General features: G+C 32.3%; 1 protein-coding gene and 1 pseudogene across 1 annotated transcript; one reads left to right on the forward strand and one right to left on the reverse strand.

The window, feature by feature from the left end:
* Positions 1–853: 853 nt before the first annotated feature.
* Positions 854–2,334, forward strand: LOC110633874 (uncharacterized). Its single transcript, XM_058139051.1, has 3 exons — positions 854–860; positions 1,611–1,954; positions 2,197–2,334. The coding sequence occupies exons 1-3, from the start codon at positions 854–856 to the stop codon at positions 2,332–2,334; spliced, it is 489 nt and encodes a 162-aa protein (XP_057995034.1).
* A 6,269-nt stretch (positions 2,335–8,603) lies between these two features.
* LOC110638630 (G-type lectin S-receptor-like serine/threonine-protein kinase RKS1) lies at positions 8,604–11,974 on the reverse strand (annotated as a pseudogene).
* Between the last annotated feature and the right edge of the window lie 3,132 nt (positions 11,975–15,106).

The following is a 15,106-nucleotide window of genomic DNA, read 5'->3' on the forward strand; positions in this document are numbered from 1 at the left end:
GGAACTTGGGTTTATACCGAGGTAAACAATCACATTCAAATTTACAATTAACATGCATAGGATCACACTTGTTGTAAGCACCACAATGTCCATATGATCCGCACTGATACTTTGGTTCCCATTGGCTAACCAAACAATAGTTTGCTCTTGGACTTTGTGGTACCGGCTTCCAAGATATCTATACTTGGAACTTCGAAGGCTAAAAATGTTGGGATTTACGGACATATACATATGTATATATTAAGATTAATAATAATTGTATGTTATGTCTATCATAAAAGGCTTGACCCAAATAGTAAAAGTGATCTAATTTGGTTAAATTAAGATGGGTCTAAATTATGTAATAAAGTATGGATTTAAATATGTAGATACTCTATATATAGTTTTTAATTTTATGATGGGCCAAATTAGAAATAGGAAAAATATATCTAGATATAAAACGGTTATATGGTCCCCAAATTATAGGCACGATTCTTTTCTAACATCCCATCATTAGAAAAGATAGAATTCTCTCTCTTGATCATGCATATCAATTTGAAAGACTTAGAACCGCAAGACCGCAAAATTTTATTGGTGTCATAGATTCAGGTATGCTTCCGCATCCAGTTTAATTTCTAGATGATTTGGCATGTTGGATTATGGCTAGATGGAATCTAGGGTATCTATAACAATTTGGGTTTTTACAACAATTGATATCAAAGCCACCTTCAAGTTGATTCATTGAGATTTGGTTTTTTGGCATTTGGTTTTCATGGCTCCCCTTGGTATATTTGTTACTGGTTATATATTATGTTTTAATGGCATGAAATTCATTATTTTTGGTATTGCCTTGGACTTTGATATTTACGGTATTATGGCATGTATGTATATATATTTTATTAGTTTGTTATTTTCTAGATTTGCAATAACCATCTGTTGCTTTGATTTGTTTCTTTATTGCTTTGGCTACTGTACATGCATATATAAAAATTGAATTTATTTAAGGTACATTAAATTTGGTTGGCCTTCTAAATGTTGTGACTGCACGCAATTTTTTTTTTTTTTTGGGTTGCCTTCCTTTATAAAAAAAAAGGCAGTAGGTTGAGTTTTTATATAAAGTGCAGTGAACTTTGGGATTTTGTTTGGGATTTAAATTTGAATATTGGTGTGTGTGTGTGTGTGTGTGTGTGTGTATTTAGATGAATAAATTGATCCAACATGTTGCCAAAGTGACCTCTGTGGAAATAAATTAATTTATTTTGAAATATATAAACGGTTGAGTGTCTGTAATTTATGTGAATATTGATTGGCCCAAATGAAAATCTATATTTAGCATGATTGCATATGCACTTGTGGTAATAAACACTTGATAATTATTTGATTTTTGCATGTGAGTAATGAATCGGCCCAAAGGAAGATTTATTATTTGACATCTTATCTTATTGTCAGTGTTTGATTACTACATCAAGATATCACTTATATGTTAATATTTTATCCAAAGATGAAATATTAATGGAGTTTCCGGTATCTTGAGATGGGGTTTGCCATTATTTGAATTTATTATTCCATTTTTTTTTTGTTTTGGTACTTATGTGAGTTTGTTTGTTTTATTTGTTTTGTTCTTAATACAGTTTCTACTCCTGCTACTAATATCACTACTAGTATCAACTCCATTCCTATGCTAAATGGCACGAATTTTAAGGCATGGCAAGAGAGTGTAATGATCACTCTCGGAGTCATGGATCTAGACCATGCATTAAGGGTTCTCAAACTTGCTAATCTCACTGATAAGAATACCTCTGATGAAAAGAAGGAGATGGAAAAGTGGGAAAAGTCTAATCGAATAAGTCTTATGGTCATTAAGCGTGCCATTCCAGAAGCTTTTAGGGGCAATGTGTCCAATCAGGTGGATACAACTAAAGCTTTCCTTGAGGACATTGAGAAGAGATTTGCTAAGAATGAAAAGTTGAAACTAGTACAATCTTAGCAAAGCTCATCTCTATGAGGTACACAGGCAAAGGAAATATAAGAGAGTACATTATGGAAATGTCTGATCTTGCTTCAAAATTAAAGGCACTCAAGTTGGATTTATCTGAAGACTTATTAGTGCATTTGGTTTTGATATCCCTTTCAGCATAGCTCAGTCAGTTAAAAGTGAGCTATACCTGTCAAAAGGACTCTTGGTCCCTTAATGAGCTCATCTCACATTGTGTTCAGGAGGAAGATAGATTGAAGCATGAAAGGACACCGAGTGCTCACTTGGACTCTACCACAAAGGACAAAAGGAAGGACAATAGGAGAAAGAAGAAAAAGGAAGCTACAGAAACAACACCGCAGAAGAAACAACATAATTAACCAACTCAGGATGGTTGTTTCTTCTGTGGAGCGGTAGGTCATAAGAAGAAGCAGTGTACCAACTATCACATATGGCATGCAAAGAAAGGTATGCTTCTTAACTTTGTTTGTTCTGAGGTTAATTTGGCTTCAGTACCTAGACACACATGGTGGATAGATTATGGTGCAACAACTCACATCAGTGTGTCCATGTAGGGTTGCCTGAATTACCATATGCCTAATAATGGTGAAAGATACATCTATGTTGGTGATGGCAAGTCAGTAGAGGTCGAAGCAATTGGAACTTTTAGATTATTGTTAAGAACTGGTTATTATTTGGATTTGATTAACACTTTTGTCGTACCGTCCTTTAGACAAAATTTGATTTCTATTTCGGGATTGGACAATTTTGGTTCATTTGGAAATGGAAAATTTAGTCTTTTTCAAAAATCAAATTTGGTTGGTTTCAGTTCTTTATCAAGTTGTGATAATCTATATTTGCTTGATATAATTACTTTATTCAATGGATCCTTGCATGTTAATGTAATGGGTAAAAAACACAAAATAACCAGCGAGAATTCAGCTTTGTTGTGGCACAAGAGATTAGGTCACATCTCTAAAAAGAGAATTGAGAGACTTGTGTTTGAAGGTATTCTCGATCCCCTTGATTTTTCAGATTTTGATATGTGTGTGAATTGCATTAAGGGGAAACAAACAAACGTTAAGAGATTTGGTGCCAATAGGAAATCAGACGTCTTGGAGCTAATACATACAGATATTTGTGGACCATTCCCTACGGCTTCTTGGAATGGTCAACAATATTTCATAACGTTCATAGATGATTTTTCATGATATGGCTACCTTTATTTGATTCATGAGAAATCGTAATCACTGGACATGTTCAAAAGTTATAAAGCTAAAGTTGAGAATTAACTCAACAAAAAGATTAAAAGCGTTAGATCTGACCATAGTGGTGAATACTATGGCAGATATGACGGATCAGGCAAATAATGTCCAGGTCCATTTGCAAAATTCCTAGTGGAATGCGGTATCGTCCCACAGTACACTATGCCAGGTTCACCGACTATGAATGGTGTTGCTGAAAGATGAAACAGAACGCTTAAGGATATGGTAAGGAGTATGATCAGTCATTCTACCTTACCTGAATCACTCTGGGGAGAGGCATTAAAGACCGCAGCATATATACTCAATAGAGTACCAACTAAGGCAACTAAAAAGACCCCTTATGAGCTTTGGACAGGTAAAAAGCCTAGTCTAAAGCACCTTCATATTTGGGGATGTCCAGCTAAGGCAAGACCTTACAGACCAAATGAAAAGAAACTAGACTCCAGGAATGTCAGTTGCTATTTCATTGGATACTTTGAAAGGTCCAGGGGTTATAAATTTTATGATCCCATGACTGAGTCCATTTTCGAGACAGGTAATGCTCGGTTCTTTGAGGATGTTGAGTTTCCAGGGGGGGGGGGGGGGGCGGCGCTGCGGGAGGGGAAAGACTTAAGGACTTTGTTTTTGAAGAGGAATATGTCAATTTTCCTTTAATTGCTATGGACAATGACCAAGAATAGTTTCATATACCTGTCATTCTTCAAGAAGCAACTCCAGATCAAGATAATGTCATTGACCCTCGTACTCAACCTCAAGAAGTTATTCCATAAGAGCAAACTCTATAGCCTAAAGAACCATTGCCATTAAGGAGGTCCACTGGAGAAAGGAGAAATGCGATTTCAGATGATTATATTGTGTTTCTCCAAGAACATGATGTTGACATTGGTGTGATGGAAAATGATCCAATCAATTTTCGTCAAGCCATGGAGAGTTCCAATTCTCAAAAGTGGAAAGATGCCATGAATGAAGAAATTAAATCTATGAAGGATAATGACATATGGGATCTTATCCCATTGCTTGAAGGTATAAAGCCCATTGGTTGTAAATGGATATTTAAAACCAAGAGGGATTCAAAGGGCAATGTGGAAAGGTACAAGGCACGTCTTGTTGCTAAAGGCTTTACACAAAAAAAAAGGCATAGATTATAAAGAGACTTTCTCTCCAGTTTCATCGAAAGACTCTTTTAGGATTATAATGGCATTAGTGGCATATTTTGATCTTGAGCTACATCAAATGGATGTCAAGACAGCGTTTCTCAATGGCGATATTGATGAGACAATTTATATGGTGCAACCAGAAAACTATGTATCAGGTGATGCAAAGTTAATGTTTTTAGATTAAAGAAATCCATCTATGGGCTTAAGCAGACGTCTCGTCAATGGCATTACAAATTTCACCAAGTCGTTGTCTCATTTGGTTTTGAGATGAATTTGGTTGATGATTGTATATACCACAAATTCAGTGGAAGTGAGCATATTGTCTTGGTTTTATATGTTGATGACATATTGCTTGCTAGAAACGATATAGGATTGTTGCACGAGACTAAGATATTTCTAGCAAGAAAATTTGAGATGAAAGATCTTGGTGATGCAACTTTTGTATTAGAGATCCAGATACATCAGGATCGCTCTCGAGGTATCCTTGGATTATCCCAAAAGGCCTATATCGAAAAGGTTCTCAAGAGATATGGCATGCAAGATTGTAAACCAGGAGATACCCCTGTGGCTAAAGGAGACAAGTTCAGTCTTGGACAATGCCCTAAAAATGCTTTTGAGGAAAAAGAAATGCAAAAGGCCCCTTATGCATCAGCAGTAGGAAGTCTAATGTATGCTTAGGTTTGTACGCGTCTAGATATTGCGTACATAGTTGGAGTGTTGGGCAAATATTTAAGCAATCCAAGAATGGATCATTGGAAAGCAGCAAAACGAGTCATGCGGTATCTACAGAGAACAAAACATGACATGCTCACATACAGAAGGTCGAATAAGTTAGAGATCATTGGCTATTCAGACTTCGACTTTGCAGGATGTCAAGATAGCATGAAATCTACATCAGGCTATATCTATTTGCTTGCTGGAGGAGCTATCTCATGGAAGAGTGCTAAACAGACAATCATAGCTTCTTCCACCATGGCAGCTGAGTTTATAGCATGCTATGAGGCATCTAATCATGGAATATGGTTGCGAAACTTTGTCACTGGGCTACAAATTGTAGATGGAATAGAAAAACCACTTAAGATTAGAAAAACCACTTAAGATTTTCTGTGACAATAAGTCAGCAGTCTTGTATTCCAATAACAACAGGAGTTCAAGTAAGTCAAAGCACATAGACATTAAATTCCTAGTTGTTAAAGAAAGAATTCAAAGTGGTCAGGTTTCTATAGAGCATATTGGCACAAACTCCATGGTCACAGATCCGCTTATTAAGGGATTGCCACCCAAGGTCTTTCATGGGCATACTGCTCATATGGGTGTCATGTCTTTTGAGGATATTTAGTTTTAATGGGAGTTTGTATTTTTGCTTTTCTATTATAGACACATTTTTAGTTTTCAGTTTAAGGATATTTTGAGGATATTTTCCGCAGAAATAAAATTTCTTTCAGTAATTCACACTTTGATTTTGGTATGGTTTGATCTCACTAAGGTTTAAAGTGGACCAGTTGAAAATAGACATGTTCATATCACATTTTATGTAATTTTCATGCTACACATCCATACTTGATCTATGTCATTTGATTATGTTAATATACGTGATTAGGGATGGACTTAGTTACGACATGTGTAACAAAAGTTGCCTTAGTTCTATGTTGGCATAATTGATGGACGAAATTGTTTGGAAATGCCTTTGAATCATGATAGTAAAATTTTGAGCTCATAAGGTTATATTATGACATACAATTATAAAGTGATATATATATATATAGTTTAAGTGGGAGATTGTTGGGATTTATGGACATATACATATGTATATATTAAGAATAACAATAATTGTATGTTATGTCTATCATAAAAGGCTTGGCCCAAATAATAAAAGTGATCTAATTTGGTTAAAATTAAGATGGGCCTAAATTATGTAATAAATTATGGGTTTAAATGTGTAGATACTCTATATATAGTTTCTAATTTTATGATAGGTCAAATTAGAAATAGGAAAAATATATTCAGATATAAAAGGGTTATGGTCCTCAAATTATAGGCACAATTCTTTTCTGACATCCCATCATTAGAAAAGATAGAATTCTCTCTCTTAATCGTGCATATCAATTTGGAAGACTTAGAACAGCAAGACCGCAAAATTTTATCGGTATGATGGATTCAGGTACGCTTCCGCATCCAGTTTAATTTCTTGATGATTTGGCATGATGAATTATGGCTAGATGGAATTTAGGGTTTCTACAATAATTTGGGTTTTTACAACAAAAAAATCCTAATGCAAAATTCTTTTCTCTAGAGATTAGAAGGCTGCCATCTTGAATGGTTTGGTTTACGGAGAAGGTGTCTGTAGAGGAAGAAAATGTGAAACGAAGGATTAAAAGAAAAGATTGAATAAACAACTTTTGAGATCCATATTGTTAATATCTACGGTTCTTTATTGAATGAACTTTATAGTCATACTTGGAATTTTTTCTTTTTTTTCTTTTCTTTTCTTTTCTTTCTTTCTTTTTCTTTTTTTTTTTTTAATAACTAAGTCATACTTGCGATGCGGAGAAGTACCAATTGAGCTTAGAATTTTGACAATTCTTCGCCCCCGTTCACATTGGAATGAAAGAATAAAGTAAGTTCCTGAGGTCCAATCTTCTCTGCCAATGGTAGCCTTTGTCAAATCTGTAGAAATTAGCTCGCCTAGCTTTATGTGATTCAATAAATTTCAAAACATTTTGTCAAAAAATATAAGGTCAATTTTTTTTTTTGTTTTTAATTTTTATTTTGCAAGCACCAAGATTTTCAATCGCTGCATTAGTTAAAACCGTGACAAACATATCCATTGAACGTGTCTAATGGGAGAAGACGGTGAGAGCTTGGAATCTACATAAATATAATAAAACTAATATGTATATGTGACTTTTTAGTTTAGTAATGTTTAATATAAAAATTTAAATAAAATTAATATATATTTATATTTATTTTTTATAATTTTAAAAAATTTTTAAATTTATAACTAATAAGTGTAAATAATTAAAAATATAATAAAAAACTAATTGATTGCCCATAATTTTAATGCATCTTATTTCTGTCTTTTTTAGCTATATTTTATCAGTAATTATTAACTCCAATATAAGAGTATTCATCTAATAGTGTAGAGGTCAAGATTCAAATCCTAATAACTCCATTTATTTAAAAAATTTACTTAATATCAAAAATATATATGTATAATGATAGAAAAATAAATTTTTTATTCAGTTTTATCAATTTTTAATTTTTTCAAATATATATATATTTTAATTGATAAACTTAATAGTGTTTAATAAAACTAATTAGTTTCTTTAAAATAAAAATTAAATAGTAGTTTCATTAGTATTGACTAATGAAAAATTTTGATAGAGAGACTAAATAGTTTAACAGAAATAAAATACAGAGACTAAATAATATATTTTTTAAAATACAGTGATCAAGTAGTTAGTTTCATTAAAATATAAGAACTAAATAATAATTTTTTCCAAAAACCAACTCTTTTTCTTTGATTTGATTTTATTTAAGAGTTAGATTTGCAATATTATAAATGTAAAATTAATTCTATTATTAATAAAAAAATAATAATAACTCACCTCCAAGTTTCATAAACTTAACTTCTAATATTAACCATTTTATATCTCTTCATAATGGATTAGCTTGAGGTGTCAAAAGATGGTAGCTTGCAATTAGTTTTAAATTAAGACTAATGGTTTATTAATATAGTTCTTTAATCAATAAAATGAATATCTTATGTGAAATTTATCACCTATATAGTAAAATAGGAATTAATATAAAATAAATTATTTATATTGTGGGAATTATTAAAAAGAAGAGCATTATATTAAGCACCTTTTAAATAACAAAAAGCATATATTATGGAATAACTATTTCTAATTTTGATTAAATATATAATGTTTAATTTATTTAAATAATATACTAAAGATAAATATACATGCTAATATTTAAATTGATTGAATTTTTTATTTTTAAAAAAGAAAATTATCCATTTTTAATATAATCAATGGTTAAAAACTTAAATTCTTATATTATTATATATGATTTAATACATTACAAAATCAACATATTTTCACATTTTTTTCAATTTAAAAAAAAAAGAAAAGAAATTGAACCGAACTATTTTAATTTCAATTCAATATAAGAAAAGAGAAAAACAATCTGATTCTAGTTTGTTCTTGTCGAGAAAAGAGCATATTATACTAAAAATTTATGTATGGTCAATGAGAGTTAATATATTCAGCGACATACAATCTCAGTAATTGTTTTGTCATCCACAGAATAAAATTCATCCCTTTTTGCTGATGAGCTAGAACTATTATAAGACTTTCTCAAAATGAATGCAGGCTGTTTTGGAGGAGGAAGAGTTGTTTCACTGTTCAACATTAAAACAACTGTTGACATTGTTGGTCTGTCCAATTCATCTTCTTGCACACATAAGAACCCAATCTGGATGCATCTTAATACTTCATGAGGAGGACATGACTCCCTCAAAGATGAATCAACTATCTCCAATGGTCTATTTTCTCTCCATGAATGCCATATCTATGCAATTCATAAAATTATTAGTTTGGAAGATAATGTATTAAATAATCAAATAAGTCAAAAACCTTCATTTCTCTCTATCTACATCTTTAACTTACATGCCCTATCATGGTCAGATGAGAATCCTCTGATAATAGCTATTGTTCTTCTTCCCTGTAATGATCTCTAATAATATGACTCCAAAACTAAAAACATCAGATTTTGTTGAAAACTTTCCAAATATCACATATTCGGGTGACATATAACCACTGCATATATGACATTAAAAAAAGAAAGTCATAATGCTCATTCCAATGTATTTGATGTAATAAAGAAAGGTTTTGTTAGTATTGATTCCAATATAGTTCTAATGCTCTTGGAAGTGTAAATATACTTACAATGTTCCAATAATTCTTTTTGTCTTTTCTTGAATTTGATCTCCTTTTAAGATTCTAGCTATGCCAAAATCTGAAATTTTTGGGTTCATTTCTGCATCTAATAGAATGTTGCTAGTTTTTAGATCTCTATGGATGATACTCAACCTAGAATCTTGGTGAATATATAAAATTCCACGAGCAATTCCAGCGATAATACGAAACCGTTTGCTCCAATCTAGGATGCCCCTTTTTGTCTCATCTAAAAGAAAGCGAGAGTAAGAGTTAGATTCTGCAGTCCATGCCATATTGTTCAAGCAGATTGAACTAACAACTAGTGGAATACAATGCAAGGACCTACCAAAAAGAATTGAGTCCAAGCTTTTGTTTGACAAGTACTCATAAACTAGCATTGGTTCTTCTCCCTGAATGCAACATCCTATGAGTTTCACAAGATTCTTGTGCTGAAGCTTTGCAATTAACATAACTTCATTTTTAAACTCTTCAATTCCTTGCCCTGAATTTTTGGATAGTCTTTTCACAGCGATCTCCTGCCCATTGGATAGTTGACCCTGCAATCATATTTAGAAGTGTAAATTATTTACTCTGCATAATCACATTTAAGGCTAGCATTCTTCTGCAGAATCTCACAAAGGCAGATAGAAACTAAGATAACCAAATGAGCATGCATGGAATTGTGAAGCCATTCAGTTTTGAGACATTTGCAGACAAATTAAATATACCTTATAAACCAAGCCAAAACCACCTTGTCCTAGTATTTTAGCTGGAGAAAAACTGTTGGTCGCAGCAAGTATTGTGCTGAGATTGAAAAATGCGACCTCTGGATGACCTCCAACTTCATTTGCCACCAAGATATCCTTGTAGTATTTTCCATCGATCGTATCAAGCAATCTTTCTTTCCATTTTTTCCTCACTTTTCTCAGAAAAAATGAAACCAAAATGTTTAGGTATAAATTTCTTATAGAACAAAAATTATTCCAACATCAAACAATTCAGCACTATAGATATAAATTGAAAGGCACCAAACAGCATGAACAATCTTGTTTTCTTACCTCTTTTTCCTTTCTTCTTGAACCACAAACATGCAAATAAGATGATTATAAACCAGGCTGAAACAACAGATACTATTAAAATAGCCGGATTATCCTTCCTCTCCAGAAAACCATTTGATTTCTCTGCAATTTCGGCTGTGATAGTGGGAAATTTGAAAAACCAAAAAGTTAAAAAGGCAAAGCATAGTGATAGAACATAAGCATAACCAGTGCAGAAAATTCCAGGAAGGTTTTTTTCACCCGAAGATACAAATTGGTTTTGAGCACAATTAGTGAAGAGCAAGAACACATTACCTAATTCGTGTGCATCAACACGAACATGAATATCAAATCCCTCATCCATAATAATAACAGTGTCCATTAATTCTCCATACCATGCCAAGCAACCAGTACCTTTCCCAGTAATGGCTAGGCGTGCATACGCAGAGCATGAGCAATTCCTCCTGCATACCAGTTCGCAATCAACAGGACTCATGTTCAAGCCCAACCAAACTGCTTCTGAAGTATCAGGAATCCTAACACCTGCCACTTTCACAAAGCCTTCTCCACGCATACACATTGATTCCTGCCGCTTCCTGACACACCCACCTGATCCATCCTTTAAAGTATTCCAGTCCCTCAGGAACTTGGGTTTATACCCAGGCAAACAATCACATTGAAATTTACGATTAACATACACAGGATCACACTTACTGTAAGCACCACATTGTCCATATGATCCGCACTGATAATCTGGTGCTGACCAGAATTCTTTCCATTTGCCTTCTCTTTCGTGCCAGGTTAGGCGCATAAGCAATCCTGAATAATCCAACACTGTTCGCAGTACAACAGAAGCATCAACGAGAGAGAAGGAAATGGATATCTCATCTTGGTTGTTAACAAAACTTAAGTTTAGCATATCTTCATAATTCTTTAATGGCCATGGGGCACTTCTCCAATACCGTTTTGTACCCCTGTAAAGAATGACTTGTGGTGACCCTTTTGGATTGACCTGAAGCGAGTAGTCTCCAGTTCCAGGGTCATCAGCTGATCTCCATGATGTTAAGAATTGGTGAATACCTGTTTTTCGATTCAGCCCAAGTTTCATTCCTGGTAGGTGAGTATCCGTAGGATGATCAAAGCTTTCCCACACAACTCTTTTACTCATTTCTTGGACCAAAATCAAGTTTCCAGAATCCAGGAGCTGAGCTACACAAGTGTATGTCTCTGTCACTTCCACTGAGACATTAGTAGACCATACAGGAATTGTCTGGCTATGATTGCTACAGAGAATGAGATTTCCATATTGATTAATGGAGAGAACTCCTGAAGAGCCGTTGATTGGATGGTTCCTATTGGCTACCCAAACCACAGTTTGCCCTCGGACTTTGTGGTACCAGATTCCAAGATATCGATGCCTGGAACTTCCAGGGCTAAAAAATCCTAAAGCAAAATTCTTTTCTCTGGAGATTAGAAGGCTGCCATCTTGAATGGTTTGGTTTATGGTTATGGTGTCTCTGGAGGAAGAAAATGTAAAATGGAGGATTAGAATAAGAGATTGAAGAAACAACTTATGACAGTCCATTCTGTTAATTTCTACGGTTCTTCATTGAAATGAACTTCATAGAGAATTACCAATGGAGCAAAGAATTATCACCTCCTTGATTCCAAGGAGGCGCCACCCTTCACACTTGTGGGCAAATTGTTCGGAAATGTGTGGATATAACTCAACAAAATGCACCAAGAAGTCAAAAACAAAATGTTCTTGTTCTTCTATTGATGATGATGAACTCAGTTTACATTGGAATGAAAGAATAAAGTAATTTCCTGAGGTCCAATCTCCTCTGCCAGTGGTGGTCCCTGTAGAAATTAGCTCGCTTAGCTTCATGTGATTCAATAATTTTCAAAACATTTTGTAAGAACATACAAGGTCAATTTTTTTTTTTTAAATTTTATTCTAGAAGTACCAAGATTTTCGATCGCTGCATTTGTCAAATACGTACAAGCATATCCATGGGATGTGCCTAATGGGACAAGAAGGTGAAGATGACCCTAGCAATACGATGAGAGCTTGGGATCTATATAAATATAATAAACTTCATTAGTCTTATTAATATCACTAATTAATATGGGACTTTTTAGTTCATTAACATTTTATATAAAAATTTAAATAAAAACTAATATATATACCTATATTTATGAAGCATAATTTCAAAAAATTCTTAAAATTAGAATTAATAAGTATAAATAATTAAAAATACAATAAAAAAATCTAATTGATTGCCTATAATTCTAATGCATCTTATTTCTGTTTTTTAGCTATATTTTATCAGTAATTATTAATAATTCCAGCAGAGCAGTATTCATCTAATAGTGATGAGGTCATGATTCAAATTTCAAATTCTCATAATTCCTGTTCTTTTAAAAATTTACGAAATACCAAAAATATGTATGTTTAATGATAAAAAAAATTATTTTCAGTTTTATTAATTTTAATTTTTTAATTATATATATTCTAATTGACAAACATAATAGTGTTTAATAAAACGGAAAATTTAACAATTAAATTTTGAGTAAATTAGTGTTGGATAAGAAAAATATAAAAAATTTTAAATTATAAAGTTATTTGACATGTATCGAATGCCATTAATATAATTTTAAGTGTAAAAATTAGGGGAAAAAACCATGATTTTTCAAAGAAAAAAATCTACCAAGAAAAGAAAGGTAAATATTACACACAATTAATCAACTTCAATTTTTAAAATAGTTAACATATTAGCACGTTAACTCGAAAGCCATTAATTTACCGTTACAATGACTTTTCTAAAATCCAATTGAAATATAATATTTTATAAAAAAAAAAATTAAAGTTTAATGACTTTTATGAAAATACTCATAAAATTGAGTGATCACATGTGAAATTACTTTATAAAAGAATGACACGTAAATGTGTTATAGGGTAATGAAATTTTATACATCAAAATTTTCCCATTGCCATTAAAAATATAATAGCACCTGAATTTTGCTTATGGATATGACCAAAATTATCAAAATTTATGTATAAATACATTTAAGATAAAAAATCATGATTTTTGTGACATGATTCTTATTTTAATATAAATTATACTTCACAACAATTAAATATTTTTTAATAGGAAAAAATATAGTTTTTTTTTTATTTTAAATTAATTTGATTAATAAATTATTTTTATTATTTTTAAAATTATATATAAGTCTTTTAATATATCATTATGAAGATTTTTAAAGAAGTAAATAACCTTAATTTAATAACCAAGGCATTAGAAAAAGACAGAATAATTTACATAAATATCATTAAAGTAATCTTCATCTTATAAGAATTTATTTACATGCATTTCATTGGCATCTTCTATTTTTCTATATTTTTATTTTCAATTTATATTTTTTTGTATTTATTTTCTTTATATTTTCATGGTTGCTTTTATAAATATTTCATAAAACATTTCAAATAAGTTAAATATAAATATAGGATATACTATGGAGCAATATTTTGATTCAGTAAAATAATATATCAATAATAATCTGCGCAACGAGCTGGAAAAAACCTAGAATTGAATAATTGCAAAAATTCAATTGTGCATCATAACAAGCATCTTACAAATCCTTCTACTAAAAATTTTTATACCATTAATAGAATTAAGAAATACATTTTGTTAGAAGAAAGAATACAAGTAATGAAGGAAATGATAGTGTATTTGTCTGTATCTGATTTACAGAGATATTACATCTATTTATATATGAGAATATGTGCTAATTTAGATAAGAATAATAATTGTTGTAATTATGCTACACAAATCTCCTATAATCATGTTAATTGCTATAATTATGCTAACACTCTCCCCTCAAACTCAAGGTGGTAGCACAGGGCCAACTTGAGTTTGCTTAAGAGATCCTGAAAGCAAGTAGGAGGATGCATTTTTTTGAATATATCAGCGATTTGGCTGACAGAGGAGACCGGAATCAAACATATGGTGCCATGAGCAATATGATGACGTACAAAATGAGAATCAATTTCGATATGTTTGGTACCCTCATGAAATACATCATTATGAGTAATCTATATGGCGCTTCTATTATCGCAATTAAGCATTATGGCAGAAGAATGAGTGACACTCAAATCAGTTAATAACCACCGTAACCAAAGTAATTCAGATGTAGCATCAGCAAGAGAACAATATTCAGATTCTGTGCTAGAACGTGCAACAACAGTTTGCTTTTTGCTACACCAAGAGATAAGAGAATTACCTAAGAAGAAATAATAGCTACTTGTAGAGCGACGATCTGTCAGATCACCAGCCCAATCAACATCAGAGTAGCCAGATAATACTAGGGAGGAGGTAGCGGAAAAGTGAAAACCATGAAAAAGAGTGCCTTTGATATAACGAAAGATTCGAAGTACTGCAGAGAAATGAGTTGAGCAAGGAGCTACATAAACCGGTGACGGATGAACAAAGATATGAAATATCAGGTCTAGTAACTGTGAGATAAACAAGACTCCCGACAAGCTGTCGATATAAAGTAGGATCATCAATAGGAGTGCCATTAAGAGGTCTAAGTTTGCAATTGAGCTCCATCGGGGTTGATACTGTTTTGCTATCAGTGATGCCTACTCGAGAAAGTAAGTCGGATGCATACTTGGCTTGAGATAGAAAATAGCCATTAGAATTTTGAGAAACTTCAAGACCCAAAAAATAGCTGAAAGAACCCAAGT

The sequence above is a fragment of the Hevea brasiliensis genome, chromosome 17 (genome assembly GCF_030052815.1).
Source record: "Hevea brasiliensis isolate MT/VB/25A 57/8 chromosome 17, ASM3005281v1, whole genome shotgun sequence".
Classification (NCBI taxonomy): domain Eukaryota; kingdom Viridiplantae; phylum Streptophyta; class Magnoliopsida; order Malpighiales; family Euphorbiaceae; genus Hevea; species Hevea brasiliensis.

Excerpts from the sequence above, each read along its gene's own strand:
- LOC110633874 (XM_058139051.1), top strand. Across the intron at positions 1,955-2,196 it reads AGAATGAAAAGTTGAAACTA|GAGGAAGATAGATTGAAGCA; the intron begins GTACAATCTTAG and ends CATTGTGTTCAG.